At 48.0% G+C, this 21,724-nt stretch overlaps 1 protein-coding gene across 1 annotated transcript in view; it reads right to left on the reverse strand.

The window, feature by feature from the left end:
* LOC119402216 (apoptosis-stimulating of p53 protein 1) overlaps nucleotides 1–21,724 on the reverse strand; it is a 63,056-nt gene that overhangs the window by 31,237 nt on the left and 10,095 nt on the right. The window contains exons 4-7 of the mRNA XM_037669347.2: nucleotides 19,755–20,156; nucleotides 14,005–14,070; nucleotides 7,899–7,951; nucleotides 7,352–7,499 (exon numbers count right to left, since the gene is read on the reverse strand). Coding sequence (XP_037525275.1) covers nucleotides 7,352–7,499; nucleotides 7,899–7,951; nucleotides 14,005–14,070; nucleotides 19,755–20,156 — 669 coding nt within the window. The remainder of the gene's footprint in view (nucleotides 1–7,351; nucleotides 7,500–7,898; nucleotides 7,952–14,004; nucleotides 14,071–19,754; nucleotides 20,157–21,724) is intronic.

The following is a 21,724-nucleotide window of genomic DNA, read 5'->3' on the forward strand; positions in this document are numbered from 1 at the left end:
GTTAATAACTAGAAAGAAAAAAGTGCCATGTGATTTAGTTTTGATGGCATAAGGATCACTTCAGAATACACCTTGATTGCATGCTAATTAGAGGACTTATCTCGGCAAGCTATGTGTACACGGAGTTCCTTAAGATAGTCTACAAGCTTGTCATCGAGGTTTGGATATGTCTCAGTTTTCAGCCCGTAGAAACCAGCAAAAGCGTGACATTTTTACTAGTCACCACGTTGTTTGGGAAATCATCGTGCCTTCACTGGCCTTGCATTATACTTTCACGGTTTCATTTTTATATTTGCTGGATGCAATGAAACGTCACCCCTCGCTTATAAGGCCCGTCGTGTTGTAAGGAAGTAAATATGGCAGTTTAATTTTGCCTAACTTTTCCAATAACAAACCGATATAAAAAAAAAATTCTTCCTTTAAAACTGACCCTAGAAAGAGCCCTAAGAATTTCAAAGTGAAATCCAAATTTTTACTGTGGCCTGGTGAAAGCACTGAGCGAGGATTATTTACGCCCTAGGATGCAGTACATACGGATGACTGATGTTACATCTAACCGACAAACTGTCACTTGCACAGTCCCTCAGGGCTCTATATTAGGACCACTACTATTCCAAACTACCAGGTTCTCATGACATGATTATGTACGCTAGTGATACAAACACATTCTTTACAGCTAAATTTCTTGTACAAGCTGAGGCTATGGCAAACAGGTACTTAGGTAACTTACAATCACGGCTACAAAGCAACACGTTTTCCTTACGTTTATCCAAAACTAGCTATATTATTTGTAGGGTAATTAAGACTGCTGATTTCTATAAGGTCAACGTTCAATTTGGATGTGTAAGAATTAGGCTTGTGCGTAGAGTAAATTTTAGGTTTGAAGCGAATAGTGATTTGGTCAAATAATTTCTAATCGAATTCAAATAGTATATATCCCACATTATGAAGAAAAATGAGCATATTTGTCATGACCCAACTAACCTGCACAATATTTTTTTAAATTGAAACAAGGCATGTGCAAATGTCATTCTTTTTGGTTCAAAGAGAAGTGGAAGCAACTTTGAATAGTAGCAGGATTTGACTTTTGGTAGAATGCAAGTGATAACCTGTAAAATACGTTATGTTTTAAAATGCTCTATACTTAGAGCATAAAGGCCAGTATAAACTTAAAATATTATGAATCTATGTGAGGGTAATTCGTTCATTTAACCTTGAAGTGGGGCTTCGCGGCAAGGCAGGTTTCCCGTGGATAGGTGTATTCATGGTATAGCACCACACCACTGCAGTGAAACCACCTTTACAGGGGATTACATGCGGTTTATGTATGTCTATTCGTTCATTTCGAATACTTTGAAATTTAGAATAATTTAAATTCATTTTAAAGCGAACTTGAAGACTGCAATATTTGTTCGAATATCCAAACTGCTCGAATATTCACAAAAGCCCAGTAAGAATACATAAGGTTGATTGTATTAAATTTCTCTATGTCTGGTTCCACCAGAACCTCTCCTGGAACACACATATATCAAAATTAGCATCTAAAATGAGTAAGAGTGTTGGCTATCTCTACAAAGTAGCTAGTCTGGTACCCATGTGGTTGAGACTGGGGATGTATTATGAGCGCGTATATTTAAAGTTAAACTACAGCTCAGACCACTTATAACGTAACCGCTTACAGTGCAGTACTGGCTATAATGCGGTTTTTTCTGACTCCCGTTTACCCTCCCATCGAACTCCATGTATACGCATACCGCTTATCGTGCAGTCCCCCGAGATGAAAGACCGGTTATAATGCGGCTGCCGGAGCGTTCTCAGAGATGCGAGGGAGCAAGCGTGCTTCTCAGCGGAGATGCGCCGGCGGGGGAGAGAGCGGCGACGGCGTTACGAAGGAGGAGTGGACGCGGAACGAACGAACAAGGAGCGGGGGGTGAAGAAAAAAGGGGATGGCAGTGGGGGACAGCAGCCCGGCACGGGTGCATGGTGTGAGGGGGAGCGGTTGCGTGGCCGACGGAGAAGCCTTTGCCCCCTCGACATGCGCGCTTTGCCCCGGCTGCATGACATGCGCGCGTCCGCTACGTACGGGCACCCGCGTCCGCATCAAGAGCGCATTACCGCTATTTGTCTCTGTCGGGAAAATAGCTGCTTCGTCGTAGAGCGCAGATATCACGCGTGCAACCTCGATTCCCCCGCAACTAACAATGCTCTGAGACGCGATTGAGCTTTCGCCTTTGCCACCAATTGACAGGCAGACTTACAAGCTTGAGATACTTTTTCAGGATAATTGCCGCGGCTGTTCTCCCAACCGCGAACCGAAACTGTGTTTCATGCGTGATGCCCTCGGTTTAGCTCGTGAGTACGATCTTTTCTACGCCCGATCTCCATGTTGCCTAGGGCAAGCTTCTCGCAGCTGCATGCCAAGTTGCAACGCGCCCGCTAGGCCTATGATGATGACAAGCTTTATTTATGTACAGGCAAAGCTCCTGTGGATTGCCCCGTAGGGGCCTTGCTGATGGTCGGGGCCCTTAGTCCAGGGCTCCGCTGGCTCTTGCCATCCGCTCTGCTCTCTGAACGAGCCTGATCTGGTCGTCGAGGGCCGGGCTGGACAGCAGTGCCTCCCATTGCTCACATGAGGTGTTCATGTTGTGGTGTTTGAGGTCGTGTAGTGTGCACTCCCACGTAATGTGGTACAGGGTTGGTGTGGCCCCGCACCATGGGCATTCATCCCTGTAAGATGTGGGGTGCATGCGGTGTAGTGTGTGTAGGTTTTTGTAGGTTCCGGTTTGGAGTCTACGCCATGCAGTGGCCCCCTTCGTCACAAGCTTTTGATGAGGTGGTGGATACCGTAGGCGTCGCCCTCTGTGGTAATTCAGTATTGTGGCATACTGGAGGTCAACTGGCTCCGGGTCCGCTGCAGTCAACGTAAGGAGCGCTCGGTTGTGTACGAAGCCTCGAGCTGCCCGGTCGGCGTGCAGGTTACCCGTGATGCCAGAGTGGCCTGGTATCCATATGACGGTCTGTATGTAGGAGTCATCCTTGCCTTCCCTTGGTATTTGTGCAAGGATATGTGCCGCAGGCACACCAATTCTGCCCTGCAGGAAGTTCCTGCAGGCCTGCTGGGAGTCTGTCAGTATTGTCAGCGGCTTGTTTGCATGCAGGCCTTTGCGGATGGCAAGTGCGATGGCCAGCTCTTCGGCTTCTGTGATCTTGCAAGGGCGGACAGATGCTCCAGAGGTTATGTGGCCTCGGTGGTCGCATACCACTGCCACTGCTCCTTTAGTCGTCGTCCCATACATGGCAGCGTCCGTAAAACGGGCTGTAGTTTGGAATCGATAGGTTTTCTGGAAGTATTGGGCCCTTGCTCTCCTTCTGCAGCTATGTAGGTTGGGGTCCACGTTGCGTGGAATTGGGGCAACGTGATAGCCCTCCCGGACATGACGAGGTATCTTGCAGGTTTCCTGGGCTCTCGTTGTCGAGGCTTGGAATCCTAGGGTTTTTAGGACCTGTTGGCCCGTGCGAGTACGCAAGTCTCTGTTGTGAGACGTGAAGGGCTTCAACAAGTTCGCTGAGGGTGTTATGAAGTCCCAGTGCCATCAATTTCTCAGTGGATGTACTCGTTGGCAGACGGAGAGCAGTCTTGAATGCCATTCTCAAGAGGGTGTCAGCCCGTCTGGTCTCAGATTGTGTGAGATTATAATAAGGTAGGCTATATGTTATGCGGCTTACCACCAGGCTTCGAACAAGTCGAAGGGTGTCTCCTTCCTTCATCCCTCTTTTCTTAGATGTCACCCGAGATATCATGCGTGATATAGCCTTGACGCTGGTTTGGAGGAGCATAAGAGTGTGGGTGGCTCGTTGGTTACTCTGCAGCCACATGCCCAGGATCCTGGTCAATGGTTTCTCTGGTATGAGGTTTCCATTGAGGTATACCTCAAGTTTTTGTGATGGGTCTGTGGAGGCTGCGCGGTTACGTCTGCTTCGCCATACACGTAAGATTTCACATTTCTCTGGGGAGCACTGTAGACCCTGCTGGCTGACATACCGTATTTACTCGATCCTACCGCGCCCTCGATTGTAACGCGCACCCGTTCTCCGTGACCAAAAAAAAAAAAAGTAATACGTCGATTGTAACGCGCACCCATTTTTCGTGAGAGAAAAGAACAAAAAAGTCCGTAGGAGTCAAACTTCGCACATTCAGAAGAACAAGTATTTGGGTTTTAAAGAATTGAAGTTTCAAAAAAGTAAAACACAAAAAGTCAAAAAGCGGGCATTGCGGCTAAAACTGTCACCACTACGGCGGCGATACGAGTCGCATAATGGATCAGTCCTCGTCGCTGTCGGACAACTCCTTGTCGCTGTCAACACTCTTCGATTTCGGGAAACTGGCCCTGCTTTGGTCCACTGAAACCTTTTCGTGAAGCTTTGCTGTAAAAAATCTGCTTCTGTATGCGCCAGTCTCGCACACACGTTTCGGGAACTCCGAACTATATCCGAACGACCGCGATGCGGCCCGATTTCCGTCCGTCTCTCTGCACATGTAATAACTATTCTTTTAAATGCGGCATTGTGGTACACTCGTCGAGTATTTGGAGTCGGCACTTCCATGCCGTCGATGCGAACGCAGAACGGGATGACAATCTCCTCAGCACACGTACGAACTGAAAAAATGGCAGAAATGGTCAAGGCGTGTAGGAGGCGGCCATTTTGAAATGTCTATGGCAATACGATAACCGAGTTTCTTTTTTTTTCGGTACTCGATTCTAACGGGCATGCGATTTTTGGACTCGTTTTTCCGGAAAAAAGGTGCGCGTTAGATTCGAGTAAATACGGTATTCTTGGATGATGTGAGCTGCAGTTTGCAGGCGCTCTTCCTTTTCAGCAAGTGATCCTTTTGTGGTCCAGAGTGTCATGTCGTCTGCATAGAAGGCGTGTCGGAGCCCTTCTACCTCCTGCAGTTTTCTGGCAAGGCCGACCATGGCTACGTTGAAGAGCGTGGGTGATATTACTGCTCCTTGCGGCGTGCCTTTGTTGGGAGGTTGGTATGCAGGAGTCTGGAGCTCTCTGATCTTCAACTCCGCTGTGCGTTGGCTTAAGAAGCTCTGAATGTACTTGTATGTTCTTTCACCACAGTTGGTGTTTGCGAGCCCCTCCAGTATTCCTTGGTGGCTGATGTTGTCGAAAGCCCCTTTAATGTCGATGGCTAAGAGGACGTGTTCACCGTTGCGGGGAACGTTGCTGAGAACCTCTTCCTTGAGTTGTAGTAGTACGTCCTGCGACGACAGGCCAGCACGGAAACCGAACATGGTGTCGGGCAGGTGCTTATTATCTTCCAAGTGCTTCTGCAGTCTTGTGTTTATGATTCTTTCGTACACCTTGCCGAGGCAGGATGTCAGCGAAATGGGTCTGAGGTTTTCGATTGCCAACTTCTTGCCTGGTTTGGAGATCATCATTATTCTTGCGTGTTTCCACATCGCTGGCACCGTGCCTTGTTCCCAATGTTGGTTGATGAAGGCCGTGAGTGCAGAGATAGACTTGTCGCTGAGATTTCTTATCATGGCGTTTGTGATGCGGTCTGTGCCCGCCGCCGTGTTACGGGTAGTAGCTGCGATGGCTGCTCTCATTTCATTTTCAGTTATAGGTTCATCCATTGTTGGGTTCGGTTGTCCCACGTATGATGTTGTGCATGGCTCTGAGGGAGCAGGATCTCCATAGCATTTGGCCTTGATGGCGTCGACGAGGTCTTGTTGGCTGCCTGGGTAGGTGTGTAGTAAGCGCTCCAGGGGCTTGTGTCCCTCTCCTTTGGTCTTGGTGGGGTCGAGGATGGCTTTGAGGATGTGCCATGTCTTGGCTGTACCCAGGGTGCCGTCCAGGGAGTCACAGAATTTATACCAGTTCGCCGACGCGAGTTGCATGGCGTATTCTTCCGCTTCCGCTGTTATTTTCACTATGCGTGTCCTCAGTTTCCTATTGTTCTTCTGCTTTTTCCAGCGGCGGGTAAGCCCTTGTCTGGCGTCCCACAGATGTAGTAAATGGGAATCCACCTCCGGGATTTCTGTTGTTCTGACTATTTCTTTTGTGTGGTGTTCTTTTTGTCGACAAAGTTTGTTGCACCAGTCTTCCAAGTTTGTGACTGTCTCTTCATCCTGTTCTTGGGCTTCCCTCATTTTTTGCCAGTCAGTTCATTTGGCTGTGCCAATATCCCTGTAGGCAACGAGCGCTAGCTGCCATGTCGGTGGCCGCGGACTACAGAAGTTGCGGTTCGGTGCCGAGTCAATGAAACATTTTGCAGTTGTTGCAATTAGAAGGGGTGACTTACATCTTTAACGAAAACGCGGGCGTGCGTGTGAAACACTCGAGTGGTGGTTTGTGGTCGCCACCGTTTTCGACATGGTGCACGCGCAGTGTGCTACCACGGTGACTTCCCGTGACGGCGCATTTTTTCCGCGTTCGTTATGTCGGCACCGCAGGTCCGCGGACGCTAGCCGTTCAACATTTCCAAACGTAAGCAGACGCAAACTTACGTCCCAGTCGCATGCCTTGATAGTCGGAATCATGTGCCTACCCGTTGGTCATGTTTTGCACACGTGCAACCTTTCAAAAATGTTGTTTTGGTTATAGTGCGGTACCGCTTATAGTGCGGATATTCGCGACTCCGGCGACTTACGTTATAAGCAGTCTATGCTGTATTGTACCCTAGTATGGGGGACAACCATCGACTACTAGCTATCAGAAGCTACTAGTACTACTTCAAAAGAGAGCTTTGTGGTGCATTCATGGTTACTGTGACAGACCCAAAGATTTTTCTGCGTTGCCATTATTTCGTAGCTACGATTTGCTCAAAGCAAAGCAAGTCTACCTTTTTCTTCTGTTGCAGCATATTAAATCAATTACACACTCAAAACAATACTTTTTCTAATGACACATACCATTTTCGAAAACAAATCCATCAGGTCCCTAAGACGCGTACTAACTATGGCAAACAAAAGTTAAATTATCGGGTAACTGTGGCTATTAGTAAAATGCCGACAAATGCTGATACTGATGTATCACTGAAAATGTTTAAAAAGGAAATAAAGAAATATTAACTCGACTCCAGCTTGTGTTTTGTATAACACCATTTTTCACTGCTGCGTGCTTAATAACTACATTATGTCACACTTGCAAGTGCAGCTGATTTTGCATTTACTGTCATATATTCGGTTATGTGTTTGTGTTTGCTGACGTTAAGACTGCATAAGGCGGCCAAGGCCTTCGTCAGGCCTTCCAACCTTTAGCCCCGGCTTCCTTTTTCGTATGAAAGGAAAATAAAAACTTCACAACAATTCACACGGGGTGAGCACCAGGTACACACCATGTGGTGCTGCGACTGTTGTTCATCCTTCACTGGTTCTTGGTCCCTGTCAGGTGTGTGCCTCTCCTCCTCTTCCTCGTTGCCATCGCTGCTCTCGGGTGGGCTGGGAGGAGCGCCGTCCATGGCGACGGAACGTGGTTCGGAGCGGCTGCACCAGGAAGCACCACAACCATGCTCTGTCACAATGTTGACAACATTAATGTTGACAGAACATTTATGGTGGTACTCTTGAAGAACAGTAAACCGGATGCATTGCTAGTGATTCACGTTTGAAGGGCGGCGCTAGAATTGACCGAGAATGGAAGGAAGACGCGAGACAAGGAAGTGGATTGCATTTTCTCAACTGTCTTGCGTGCTTCTCTTGTTGTGTCATTTCTGTACAAAAGTGAACTTTTTTTAAAGAATTTCAACTGTTCAACACCTTTTGTCACTCCGGTTTTAAAGAATGGGTTGGCAACTTCTCTCGCAACACAAGAAAGCATGCCAACCGAACACACAGAGCCGGTAGCTACCCTAAATGCGTGAGCTTTTGGCAACGTCAACATACCAAATGAGTGGCGGAGGGTCGTCGGCCACTGCTTCCACCATGGCCTCTGGAGCCTGCACAGATTTGCATCTTGCTAAAGCGAAACTGTTGTTCTTATTGCATTGGCGGTGTATTAGTGTACCAATAGTACGATGTGCCAACAGAAGTGCAATGAACATGCCAAGAGTGCCAACCACCATCACAGTGCAACACCTTTTAAACATAAATGCCATATATTTAAAGCAAAATTTGCTTTGGCCTTTAAGGGGGGACGCGGCTTTCGTATCGCGAAAAATGGCAAAAAAATCGATTTTTTGAAAATCACATTTTCAATTTCCTTAGCCCTTCTTATATCCGATTTCAAAATATCTTCACCGAAAACCGCGTAGAAGTGCTATAAAAAATTGTTGCGCCTGCCGAGGTGGCGAAAATTATTGGGGAAATCGCAAAAAAAAACACTGATTTTCAAAAAATCATAGCTACGCAACGACGCCACCGGGCGCCGATATCTTGGGCTCATTGGAAAGCACATTTCTCCGTCTTCGAATTCCCCGCCGCAGCTGGCTCCTCCCTTCGAAAACAAGCGCACAAAAAGCAAATGTTCGAAGGTCGTTTCGAGCCCTCCGATTGGCCGCGTCCGCCATGTTGCCCCAGCGCGCCTCGCCATTGGTCCGATGCTCGCTCCGGGAGATCGTCGTCTGCAGTACGTGCGTCTGCAGGTCACGGCTGTCGAAAGTCGCGCTACTTCGTGACGTATTCGCACTCGCTCTGTGTTCACGGCTCGACGATCACTTTGAATAGAACTACGTTTTAGTTTGGAGCTGCTAGCTGAAGCTCGGTGGGATTACGATGGCGCGCCGCACTCGTAGCGAACATCGCAAACGCGCGTCTCGGACCGACTCTCTAGCGTTGACTCGTCGGATCCATGGTTGGAGGTTCTGCTTATGAGCACTTCGGACGTCGTGACGAAGATGATCGCAGGACGACTCTGTACTCGTGACCACGCATTACCTACTTTGAAACATCGCGCGCCGCGGCCGGCGCGTCTACTGCTCGGAGTCGTCAGTAGGCCTAACTCCGCTTAGGGCGCCGGCACGCGAGACGAACCTCGAACTTTGCAGGCAAGAACAACGCGTTAGCGGACTCGCGGCAGTGTGCTTCTTCGCAAGCAACGAAGCGCTTCGCCCGCCGGCTGCTCGGTACAGCGGATGGTCGTTTTACGCATCGGCAGCGGACCCCACGGCCAAGCTCGTCGCGCAGCGGGCGCGCGTCGGCGTCCTGAAATGCGAGGCCAAAACACGTTGCGCGCCTATTTTTCGTCGCCGCACCTAGGCATCGCGTGCCAACTTCCCGGACTATGCGGCCGAGCACTTTGAGGTGAAATAAAGCACTGGTGGTGCAATTTAGGCGCGCTTGGGGCCGTGCTTGGTATCGCCGTAAGCGCTCATGAATCATCTGAAAAAATAAAAGCCTCGCAGATAACCGTGTCCGCCACCGGGTGAATGATGAAGCGCATCGCAGGCGAGGTTTACAAATTAGCTTGAGTGAAACAGGGAGATGAATTCATATCTTTCCAATTCGCGTCTTGAATAAACTGCTAAGGAATTCCTATTCCTCCAATGTCTTGGCCATAACTGCCTGTTATTTAGCAGGAAGGGATAGGTTGTCATGATGAGAGCCACTCTTAGTATCCTATAAAAATGATTCAATGATCAATTGCAATCAAGACTATTAATTATGTTAGTGATAGCATGAATACAAGAAAGGTGGCAAATCATCATAGTACATGGCCTAATTGCATTACAATATCTTGTTTTTTGTCATGTTTATTACACCACTTCATAACTTCGTTTAAAATCCATGCTACATGTTCTTTGTATATCAGAAAAGGATTTTAAGAAAAAAGAAAGAAAACAAAGGCACAACAGATGAAAGGCCACTTGTGCAGGAGGTCCAATGTTATAAAACACACCAAAGATCACAATCTTCTTGTGTTTTAGAGAAGCAAGGCACCTCAAACTAAAGGCAGGGCACTCAAGAAACTGCACATTACGAAGGACTCGAAAGATTACGACCCGAGTGCCTTTTGGTGAAGTAATATCGTTGCTAAAACTTTAAAAGCCGTTTTCTCAAAATGACTTTTCTTGCTTCGTGCTTCGCTTGTTCCGCTGATTTCTCAGTGACTGCTGGGTAGTGATGCAGAACTATCGATGGTACTATCGATACTATCGATAGCGGAGTCACTATCGAACTATCGATGGTAAAAAATACTATCGATAGCGTTATCGATAGTAAGTGCTATCAATGGTATAAAATCAACAGCGCGAACTCATTGCAGCATAAAATTGGTTCCTCGCGCGCGCGGTACACAGTGGAGCCGGAGGAGCAGGCTGAAGGGCAAGAAAGTTGAAATGCTTATGTTCTTCACCAGAGTGCTTCGCTGACACATGATCGTAAAGTCAAACTATTCAGCTGTAGCGGAAAGGAGGCCGTTACATGTGGTGGTACTGCGCGGCTTCAAATTTATATTGCATTTTATGCTTCCAAAATACAAAAAATTTTCAAGAACAAAGATTGTTAATGGTAAAGTGTAACTGGTTGCTTTTCAATACGAATTTGTTAATTGACATATTCCGCCATTTTCACTGAGGATATAATTTATTTCCCTCGCCGAAAACTGCTCATAAATTAAGCGAAGCTGATCGTAGACTATCGCAAATATTTTGGCAATATGGCCATCCAGCAACAGCATCATTATTCGCACCACTATGGATTGTTTGTCACGTGGCTGTGAGGGTAAAGAATGCTGCCGAAAGACTGGGAAATACGAAGCTCCTTGTTTGGGTGAACCTGTGTACAGAAAATCAAAACTCAACTTACAAGCGGTACACGCTGCACACTGATAGCGGCTAGAACAGCCGCCGGCCGTCGAGTAATCTGATAATCGGTGGAACGCTTCGTCTTTTATACATCAGTCATCGAACCTTCCAGCGTTATCGCTGGTTCTCGCGTAAGCTCTCGAATAAACTTGACTATTCGTGTCCAGCGCGTAATCTTAACAAAATTATGAGCAGTATTTGTTGGTGAAACCCGAAAACATCAAGACAAAGCAATAAACACGCGTGCCAGTAACATCGCTAGTAATATTACTGATGGCACTACGGACTGGACTATCGATGGTTTGTTGATAGTAGTACTATAGATAGTTTGTTTACACTATCGATAGTTTCAAAAAAAGTATCGATACTATCGATAGTCAATTTACCGATAGTTCTGCATCACTACTGCTGGGTCTATTTCAGTTCCGTTTTTTGTTCTATATTCCTTGAAGCACAGTTCAGGGCGTGACATTCTTGCTTTTTCAGTATGGCCTTTTGATAATTAGCTATTTGACGAGTTGCACAAAGCCTCGATGCCCGTTGCACAGTCACCTCATGAAAAATGAAAACTAAAAAAATTTTTGTTGCAAATAAAAAAATCTAGAAATGTCACGCCCGCAATCAGACATCTTAGAATGCATAGCACTTTGAACGAGTTTCCTATCGCATTTTTTAAGCGAGTGAGACTCGGAACAAGAGCAGAAGGTGAAATATATTGTACATCAAAAAGTTGTAAAGATATATTCATGAAATTTCTGCAGTAGCATTAAAAAAACATTTCAAATAAGTGTGCCAATTTTCATCAAAATCCATGAAGAAATAAGAAAGTTGGTACCGAAAGCCACGTGGGGATGGGTGCTGAAATTTTTTATTTTTGTAGTGGAGCAATGAAATTTGGCATGCTTATTGCGAAGTGCACCGAATGACTGTTTACAAAGTTTCATTAAGATATTTGTAATAGTTCTGACATTATAAATTTTTACTTGCAGAAAGCCTGGCATGACAAAAAAAACATGGTAAAAGCCCAAACTCGCCCTTATATTTTAGCCATAGGAATGGCTCATGCTGTGACATTCCCCAAATATTTTTATTACCCCGATTTTTTTTACACGATACATCACATCAATGTTTGCATAATGCATTCGTTATCATCATGTCAAATTAGCTAAAGAGTAAAAAAACGAGAGAGTAACACAGAAACATAGGAGTGTCACAGCATAGAGAATTGCATAGAGAATACATTGCAACAGATCTCATAAAAATACATCGTGCCATGCAGTGCTATGCTTTCTGCAAGCGGGACAGTCGGGTCAAAACACACTTCTGAGAAAACAGGCACTAAAGTTGCACAGCCACTACATGTAAATTAAAATGCCCTGGGATGTAATATTTAGTGTCCTTGCTTGCAGGGGCTTTCTTATGTCCTTGATCTCTCATTCTTTCTGCACTACGTGCTTTTTTTTTCTTTATTGGTTATTTTTGTCAGCTCTTTGAAGGGCGAGCCTATCAGCTTTGATGCCCAGACTTGCATATTACAAGTCTGCGGGCATGCCAATTTAGAAGTGCTGTGGCAGTTATGGCCGACACATTGGTGGCACAGGAATTTCTGAGCAGTACTTAATAAAGCGAGTTTGGCAGATAAAAATTCGTCTCCTCCTTTAGACAAGTTGATTGTCACCCCCGCATTGATACGCTTCATCATTCACCCGGTCTTGGTAATGGTAGTCGGCGAGGCTTTCATTATTTCAGTACATTAATAAAAGCTTGCTATGATACTATGCACGGCTTGAAGCGCGCCTAAATTACATCACCACTGAGTGCTTATTTCTCCGCCAAGTGCTCGGCCACGGGGTCCAGGAAGTCGGTGCCCGAAATGCTGGACGGCGGTATTTGGTGACGATGCGCAATATGCTTAGCTGCGGCGACGATACATCGGCGTGCAATATGCTTGGCCTCGCATTTTAGGGCGCCGACACGCGAAATTGTCGCGGTGCTTCGAGCGATCGCTGTGCGACGAGCTTGGCCGTGGAGTTCACGGTGCTGCTGATTCGTAAAAATGCCGATCCGCGATTTCGAGGTGCCAGCTGGCGATGTGATTGGTTGCTTGCAACAAAGCACATTGCGGTTTGTTCACTTTCGCATGTCTGCTAGCACAATGTTCTTCCCCGCAAAGTTCAGTTTCGTCAGCGCCGTGAGCGTAGTTAGGCCTAGCCACGACTCCGAGCAGTAAGCACGCTCGTGGTGTGCGCTGCCGCGGTGCCCGATGTTTCAAAGTTAGCCATGTTCGATCACGAGCACAAAAAGTCATCCCGTGGTGGTCTTTGTCTCTAGTTCCGAGATGCGGACGGGCTGAACTTTCAACTGCGTCCGACGAGTGAACGCAATATAGGTCCGAGACGTGCTTCTGCGATGTTTCCGACGAGCGCGCTGCGCTATCACAGTCTGATGATTGAGCTGCCGGGTGCAGCTGCTAACGTGTAATTGTCGTTGAGCAGCGAACAAAGAAAGAGTGCGAACGCTTCGCTAAGTAGCGTGATTTTCGACAGGCGTGACCTCGTGACGCAGAAGCTGCAGACGATGCACACCCGGAGCGACCATCGGACCAATGGCAAGGCGCGCTGAAGCATCATGGGGGCCGCGGCCAATCGGGGGCCTCGAAACGACCTTTAAACATTTGCTTTTTGTGCACTTGTTTTAAAATGGAGAAGCCAGCTGAGGCGCGGAATTTGAAGGCGGAGAAATGCTCATTCAGACGAGCCCTTGATGGTGGTTCCTGGTCGCGCTGTCGCAGAGCTATAAGTTTTTGAAAAACGCGTTCTTTTGGGGGATTTCCGCTAAAATTTTCGCTACTTCAGCGGGCGCAACAATTTTCAATAGCACTTCTACGTGGTTTTCAGCAAAGATATGTTGGAATTAGATAGAAAAAGTACTACAGAACCTGAAAATGTGATTTTCAGAAAATCGATTTCCTTGCCATTTTTCCCAACTTGATCCCCGCGTCCCCCCTTAAAGCCCTCTCCTGTCCCATGGACGACACCTTGGGTAGGTCAAAGGGAAGGGGCTCCAAGGGATGTAAAACGTGGCACCTTGATGGGCCTATCTTTGCTGCTAAAGTCTTCACTGCCACAACAACGTGACAGTATTACTGCATGCTTAAGATTGAAGTAAGAACCCTTGGAATTTCTGTATGGCACCCAGAAACCAACGAAGCACAGGTATAAAAAAATAATGAATCCGAGATCACTCACTGAGTCTGCCTCTTTGGCCTTCTTTTGGTCTGGAGGGCTGTTTTCCTCAATAGCTGCTGCAGAACCCTGTTGAACAAACACACAGCATGGACTTAGAAAACATGGACTCAAGACACGCATTACCGTTGTAGTTTCGAAAGGCGTCGCATACAGAAAAATGTACTCTGAAATCTTGCAGGTCACTTCGCAGGCCCTGAGGTCACTAAAGATATGTTCTGCATGCCAGCTATAGGTTGTTGTCTACTGAAGGGAATCTTCTGATGCTTGCTGGAGATTCTGAAACCTTCAATATGACAATGTGTGACCGCAGGTTTTGTTTGAAGCTGAGAGGTTTGGGTATACGGGCATCATCTGTCACAGTTTTAGCTTTGAACTGGGTTGTGATCAGTCTATCACATCTGAGTGAAGTTTTCTGGTGAAATAAACAACAAAAGTGCCAATTCGGTGAGTGGTGGCCAAACTTGCAACGCAAACACCACTTTCTTTGGTGTCAAAGCCATCACTCTCAAACGCTATGGTTTCTTTGGTATTGTGAGCATTGCATCCAATCACGAGAGCTGGAAATACACTATGGCACTCCTAACATCATAACAAGCACAAAGAAACACTAGCACAAAGAATAAACGCATAGATAGGATGGCTGCTGGGCATCAAGGAAAGGGTTTCTGGTTAAAAATGGCAATGCAATTACTTGCAAAATGTAGGTTTTTGTGCAAGTACATGCGTTGTCATTTTTCGTCATTAACTCGTTGATATGCTTCGTACACAATTGTGTACACCACTTGTTTTTGATAGTTGCGTTGACTGGTGGCTAAGAAACAGCAAGATACATTGCTGTATGGATGAACCGAATCTCCTGCGTAATAAATGTGTCTTCATTTACCGTATTTACTCGAATCTAACGCGCACCTTTTTTCCGGGAAAACGAGTCCAAAAATCGTATGCACGTTAGAATCGAGTACCGAAAAAAAAGAAACTCGGTTATCGTATTGCCATCGACATTTCAAAATGGCCGCCTCCTACGCGCCTTGGCCATTTCTGCTATTTTTTCAATTCGTACGTGTGCTGAGGAGATTGTCATCCCGTTCTGTGTTCGCATCGACGGCATGGAAGTGCCGACTCCAAATACTCGACTAGTGTACCACGATGCCGCATTTAAGAGAATAGTTATTACATGTGCAGAGAGACGGACAGAAATCGGGCCGCATCGCGGTCGTTCGGAGTTCCTGAAACATGCGCGCGAGACTGGCGCAAACAGAAGCAGAGTTTTTACAGCAAAGCTTCACGAAAAAGTTTCTGTGGACAAAAGCAGGGCCGGTTTTCCGAAAGCGAAGAGTGTTGACAGCGACAAGGAGTTGTCCGACAGCGACGAGGACTGATCCATTACGCGACTCTTATCGCCGCCGTAGTGGTGACAGTTTTAGCGGCAAGGCCCGCTTTTTGACTTGGTGTTTTACTTTTTTGAAACATTAGTTCTTTAAAACCCAAATACTTGTTCTTCTGATTGTGCGAAGTTTGACTCCTACGGACTTTTTTTGTTCTTTTCTCTCATGAAAAATGGGTGCGCGTTACAATCGATGTATTACGTTTTTTTTTTGGTCGCGGAAAACGGGTGCGCGTTACAATCGAGGGCGCGGTAGAATCGAGTAAATACGGTAACTTCATTTTGCGGTGTACTGTGGCATATGATCACTTTGCTGAAGGCACTACCATGTTCGACAAGTTGTTTGACGTGCTGCTTTCCGCGAGGCACTTAAAAAGTACAATTTTTCTTTGCTCAAAATGAACGTAACCGAAAACGCAACTGCACTAAATGTCTAGCCTGACATTTGATTCTATTTATGAAAAAACAAAACATGAATGACCTCCGGATAAACAGCGCAGCGGCAACATCAAAACAGGGCAGTTGCCACCTTGAAGAAGACAAGTCCACGTGTCGAAACGTTAGTTCCAGCGACACCCCACGTTAACAAATTTTTCACCTCTTCAGTTGGTTAGTTTGCTAATTTGGTTTTGATGGTGCAAAAGGAGCTTATTTAAAAAACCACATTCTTTTTAAGAAGTTTAGCACAGAAGACAAGGGTACGATTGGATCATCTCCAAGAAGCAGAGGAGGGTGGATGGGCGTGTGATGTTTGTATAGCTGGCCGAAACATTTTCATCTCTGCGTATCATTATGGCGTCATGTTATGAAGATGTGTATAACTGTTTATGGTTCTTGAAATTTTTCACATGTTGGTTTCATCGTTTGTAAGGAAAAAGTTGTGGGTGAGGGGTGTGCGCCCAATACGGAGTCGGGATAATATAACTTCAACAAACCGTGCTCGGTGACGACAGGTCTTCCATTCTCCAAGTATGGGCTTTACTAGATGGAGCTTGTTGTTTGTACACGAGTCCCACTGCTGCTGCCATTTAGTTAACGGTGCTTACCACAATCAGTACTTATCAGTGTTAACAGTGCTCTTCAGGATAAACAGATATTTACTGAGAGTTTAGTGAATTTCTATGAAACACAGAAATTAATGTACAGTCGAACACAGATATATTGAACCCACGTACAGTCTAACCCACTTATAACGATCCCACATATAACGATCTATCGGTTATAACAACCGTATTCGGGTGCACTTACGATTTTCCTATGCGAACCATTGAAGCTGCGTCCAGATATAGCGAACATTTTTCAAAGCCTCCTACTTTTACAACGAACACTTCAGACACGGTCGCGGTAAAAATATGGGGCATACGAAGCGAAAAAAAGTTAAAACATGCCTTCTAAAGCATGACAGGGGCGCGCGCTTGCGCGTGCCCCGCTCTAGTTTACTCGCGCCTAAGATACCCACGATCGGCGAGCACCGCACGCAGATTTCGGACGTTGCGAGCGACGTCACACACTTTCCATGCGTTTCGTCAGTGGTAGAATGGCAGTGAGGGAAAAAAAATACTAGGCAGCATGAAGCCTTGCGGTCAGCTTTCGCACAGTAACCTTTCCTGACGCCGTTGTCTGCAGCTACGACCGCCTGCGATGAGGAACGCAAGAAGGCATAAATGCAAGAAGTGATAACCCCGATAACTTTCTATCGCAAAAAGGTTCACTGCGTCCCTAATCTCATCGACGCCACAATGTGCCGCGAAAAGTCGTCCGTCTTTTCGGTAACGGGAGAGACCGGTCGATCGGTGATTACGACTTCCGCGCGATTGCGGCGATGCCTTCGCGGATAAGCATCAGAAAAGAGCGAAGGCGAGGTGGCGGCCGTCGATGAACGTGCCATTATGCCTTATAGCCGACAACCTTATCACAGTCATCTGTAGATATCTGCTCAGCTGCGTGTGTGGCGTACACTGCGGATTGACGGCGGTACGGGCGCGCCATGCTTACCGCCACGTCGTGCGAGACCGCTTTAAAGTGCGCGTCACTTCGTAGAAACGAAAGTAGCTCGCTGTTGTTGAGCGGCGCGGGCACCGAGAACCGTCGATGCACTGACAGCAAGCGTATACTGCGTGTTTGACTAGGTGACAACTGAAGTGCGCCGCGCATCGTCGTGCAGGGCAGCGAGAGCACCGTGGAGAAGTAGAGTGCGAGTTGCTTGGAAAATGCTTGTTTTCGCTGCGTTGAACGAAGAGGCTACTCGCCGCACCCGTGCACGGTCCTGAGTGAAGCTGGCACGAAGAACGTACAAACGCGCGCATACGGCATCAGCAAGCGGCCTGGCAGAGACTCCGCGACCCTAGTAGGCGACACGCTGCACGCAACTAGCCAGGGATGATCGGCTCCACGTCGCGGTACCGCGCTTCGGTGAAACGATGTCAGCTCATTGCAAAGGCGGTTAATTCACTCGTGAGCACGCAGCCGGCGTCACTTCACGACGCGAAAAGGCTTAGCTCGTCACCGAAGGGGTTGTTAGCACTTTATTAAAAGTGCACAAAGGAAAAAAAAAAAAAACGGCTTGGCCGCTAAGCGCACGTTTTTAAGGGCGAGTCCATATACAACGAACTGCTGATATAACGACCACTTTTCACGACACTTTCGAGTTCGTTATAAACGGGTTCGACTGTAATCGAATTTTCGGCTATATCGAACTCGTAAATTATCCCCTTGAAAATCCTTTGTAAAAGTATAGAAATTTCCACGTCTATATCGAATGGTATTTTTACCCACCATCGGATATATCGAACACCGCGCAAGCTGGAAGGCGCGCTTCCGCACTCGCTGAGCCCCGCGACCTTCATGGCACCGTGCCTGAGCCGACACCCGAAACGCTCGAAAAACGTGACGGCGAGAGGGCTCGGACTGTACTCCTGCTGGGCACGTTCTCCAACTTGTGGAACGTTTTTTTTTCCTTTTTTCTCTCTCTTTCTCCTACGCTCTCCGCGTTACCGTCGGCTCGGAGAGCAGGAACGAAGGAGCCGGCGGCCTCCTCCTATCACCTTTTCTTTCTTTTTTTTGTTGCTGTTTTGTGAGTTTTGATCAGCCAACCACAGCCCACCCCTTTCGTATTTGCCCAGCCAACCACAGCTCGCGCCTTTCGTACATCGCTGCTGCCCTCGCAGGTAGCCCGGGCGCCTGGGTAGCCATCACCGCCATCGTGACTGATCGCGAGTGCTTTGTTGGCGGAGTTTACTTCCGTGAGTTGTCGCATACCACCGCATTCCTCTTTTGCGTGCGTGCTCCCCTGCGAGCTCAAAAACACTGAGCTGAAGTTGCTGAAGTGGCCAACACGACAGCGAAGCTGCAACTGTTCGACCAGGGCATCATCAAGTCCAAGGTGGGCTGAAGGTTGACCTGCTTGATGCCATTCAAATGGTGATGGGCGCCTGGCGAGACGTGAAGACGGACACAGTGGCCAACTGCTTCCGGAAGGCAGGCTTCGTGACGGCGGAACTTGCAGAAACCAGTGAAGACGGCGACGACAAGCGCATAGACGCATTTCACGAGTCGTCTCTCTTCCCGGCTGCCGTTCTACCCAAAGTGTGTGCGGACGATTTTGAGGAAGCGGACTGCAATGTTCAGGCTGTTGCGAGCCTCGCTGATGAGGACATCGTAGCTGCTGTCGCAGGGACCCAGGATGCCCAGGCCGACAGCTCAAGTGGCGACGAAGATCGTCTGGACGAGGCGGCGGCTACACGCGCGTACTCCGCCGCTGAAGTGGCGGCAGCGTTCGGCTTGATTCGCCATTTTTGCGGCGACATGGAGTGAACCAGGCTGTCACACCTGGACAGCCTTGATAAGAACGAGGCCAGCGTCTTCAACTTCATTTCGAAGACGAAGAAGCAGGCCAAGATAAGTGATTTTTTTTCGCGCAAATAAAACATTCTGTTGCATCGTGTGTGTGTGGAATTAGTTGTCATTCTTGAATGCGCCAATAGTAGGTGATCGTCCGCCACTGGTAAGGTCTCGGGGCCTGTATTTTTTTACATCGATTTTTTCATATATCAAACTAATGCGCGATGCCCTTAGAGTTCGATATATCCGTGTTCGACTGTGTTATGACATTATTTCTGTTGCAATGGTATACATAGACTCTCAGTAAACAGCAATCGCTTAAACAAAATTGCTGCTTAAATGGAACAACCACATCTAATAAGATTGATTTCATGCTTGAATTCTCCACCCCTGCTCATCTCTCAGTAAACAGAACTCCCGTTAAGGGTGGAGGCTGAAAGGGTTAATTAAACTCTTCAGCTGATATCGAGTCATCGCCACATTTTGACACTTATCCAATGGAGAAAATACAAAACCTGCAACTTACCTCCGGCTGCCTGTTTGGTGGAGGAAGAGGAGGCGGAGGGGGCGGAGGCTGCAGAGGCGGAGCCGGGCGGAACTTGGTGTTGTACGGCAGTGTCTGGTACTTGGGATCTGAGCGGGGCCGGGGCTCCACTGCAGCCACGTTGGCGGCGAGCAGGAGTGGGGGCGGCGGACCACTGCCGCCGCAGCCTCCGGGTCGAGCATTTGTGGGAGCCACCACTGTCAGCTGCTGTGCTGGATGCTGCTGCTGTTGTTGCTGCGCCAACTGCTGCTGCTGCTGGCTGTTGTGCAGGCGCTTCTTGTGCAGCCGCTGACGCAGCTCCGCAATGCGACGGTCCAGGGCCTGCACCTCCGCCTGGCGCTGCGCTAGCTGTTCGCGCTGCTGCCCCGCACGCTGAGCCCGTGCCTGGAATGGGACAGACTTGCGCTGGTAAGCAAGCCGCTTTGTTCCCATTTACATGTACAGTAAAACCTCGTTATAACGAAGTTGAAGGGGGAGTCGTAATTACTTCGTTATAACCATTAGTTCCTTATAGCCAATATCCATTTCTACCGACAATTAGCACGCAAGAGAGGATGTACTGACGGTACTGACCACCAAATCCCACAGCACCCCACCACGCAAACGAAAAACGGCCGTCGCACGGAGAAAAACTAGCAAAAGAAAAAAAAGAAAAAACAGCAAAGAACTGCTACTTTATTCACGCCAAACTCGGCACACCAGCTAGCGGCTCACTTAGAAAAATAGTCCTTAATAGACTTCTGCCGTGTCCTCCTCAGACGGATGATGGTTTTTTCGGCCGCTGCCGCTATGTCGAGTCCGTCCTCGCCGTCATCGTGAGCGCCGAAGAAGCGGCGCAGCAGGTCTGCCGCATCCAGCGCTTGCGCGGACGTCGGAACATCGAGTTCACCAACTCCGGGCTGTCGTCGACACATTCGTCACTGTCGTCATTCACCACCCCTGTCACCGCGCGCACAATTTCAGCCTCTGTCAGCTCTTCGGTTGTCACCGCGTCAGCATCGGCACTGACGTACGTGCAGAAGGTGTCGCAGTCGGGCACAACTCCGGCGTCAAGGAAAGCGTCCCACGACGCCAGGTCTTGGTCACCCGCGGCACCCTCATTGGCGGCAGCACCGATATCTTCGCTGTCACCGCCGCTGTTGACGCCAAATGAGGCATGCCGGAAGCAGTTGGCGATCGTGCTTGCTGTTACAGACATCCAAGCAGCCTGTAGTATCTCGATCGCCATGTAGAGGTCGATTGTAGTCTCGCGCTTCACGCTCATATTGAGTAGAATTCGGTCGATTACATGCTTGCGGTACCGTGCTCAATGCTACGCTGAAATCTTCGGTAACTTTTTTCTTCTTGACGCCGGACTCAACGGCTTTCAACATAGCCGCCTTCTGCTCGATTGTAATCGTTTTGCGCTTTCGTTTGCCGTTGCCGTCGTCCATCTCCTGTCTAGCGGCGGGAACCGAGAGAGGCGCTGTTCTGATGCACACGCAGCGAACGACAAGGAAAAAGACCCGCGCACACACCGCGCGGTCGCCGTGTCGCCGTCCATGCGCGCAACAGGAGAGCGGGCGGGTCCACGAGTTCCGCGGGAGAGGGGAGGCCGGGTGACGTGTGCGAGTGGGTCCACGAGTTTCAGTGGAAGGGGAGGCAGGCAGACGCGCACCCTCGCGCGTGTTGGCAGGCGGCTCCTGGGGAGCGCGAGGCGCGAGTTTTGAATTACCGCATCCGTGATGGGACGTAAACCGTCGCGCGCTATAAGACATTGACTTGCCGGCTACCAAAATGATCAGTAAATGCTCGGTGGGGAAAAAAAAAGGTTCGTTATATCCATTGCGAGGAAATTTTAGCTTTGTTAAAACGAGGTTTTAAATACATGGGCGTCTATGGGAATTTCAAGGGGAATTACGATTGCTTCGTTATATCCATTAGTTCGTTATATCCCGCTTCGTTATAACGAG

Source organism: Rhipicephalus sanguineus, chromosome 8 (genome assembly GCF_013339695.2).
Source record: "Rhipicephalus sanguineus isolate Rsan-2018 chromosome 8, BIME_Rsan_1.4, whole genome shotgun sequence".
NCBI lineage: Eukaryota > Metazoa > Arthropoda > Arachnida > Ixodida > Ixodidae > Rhipicephalus > Rhipicephalus sanguineus.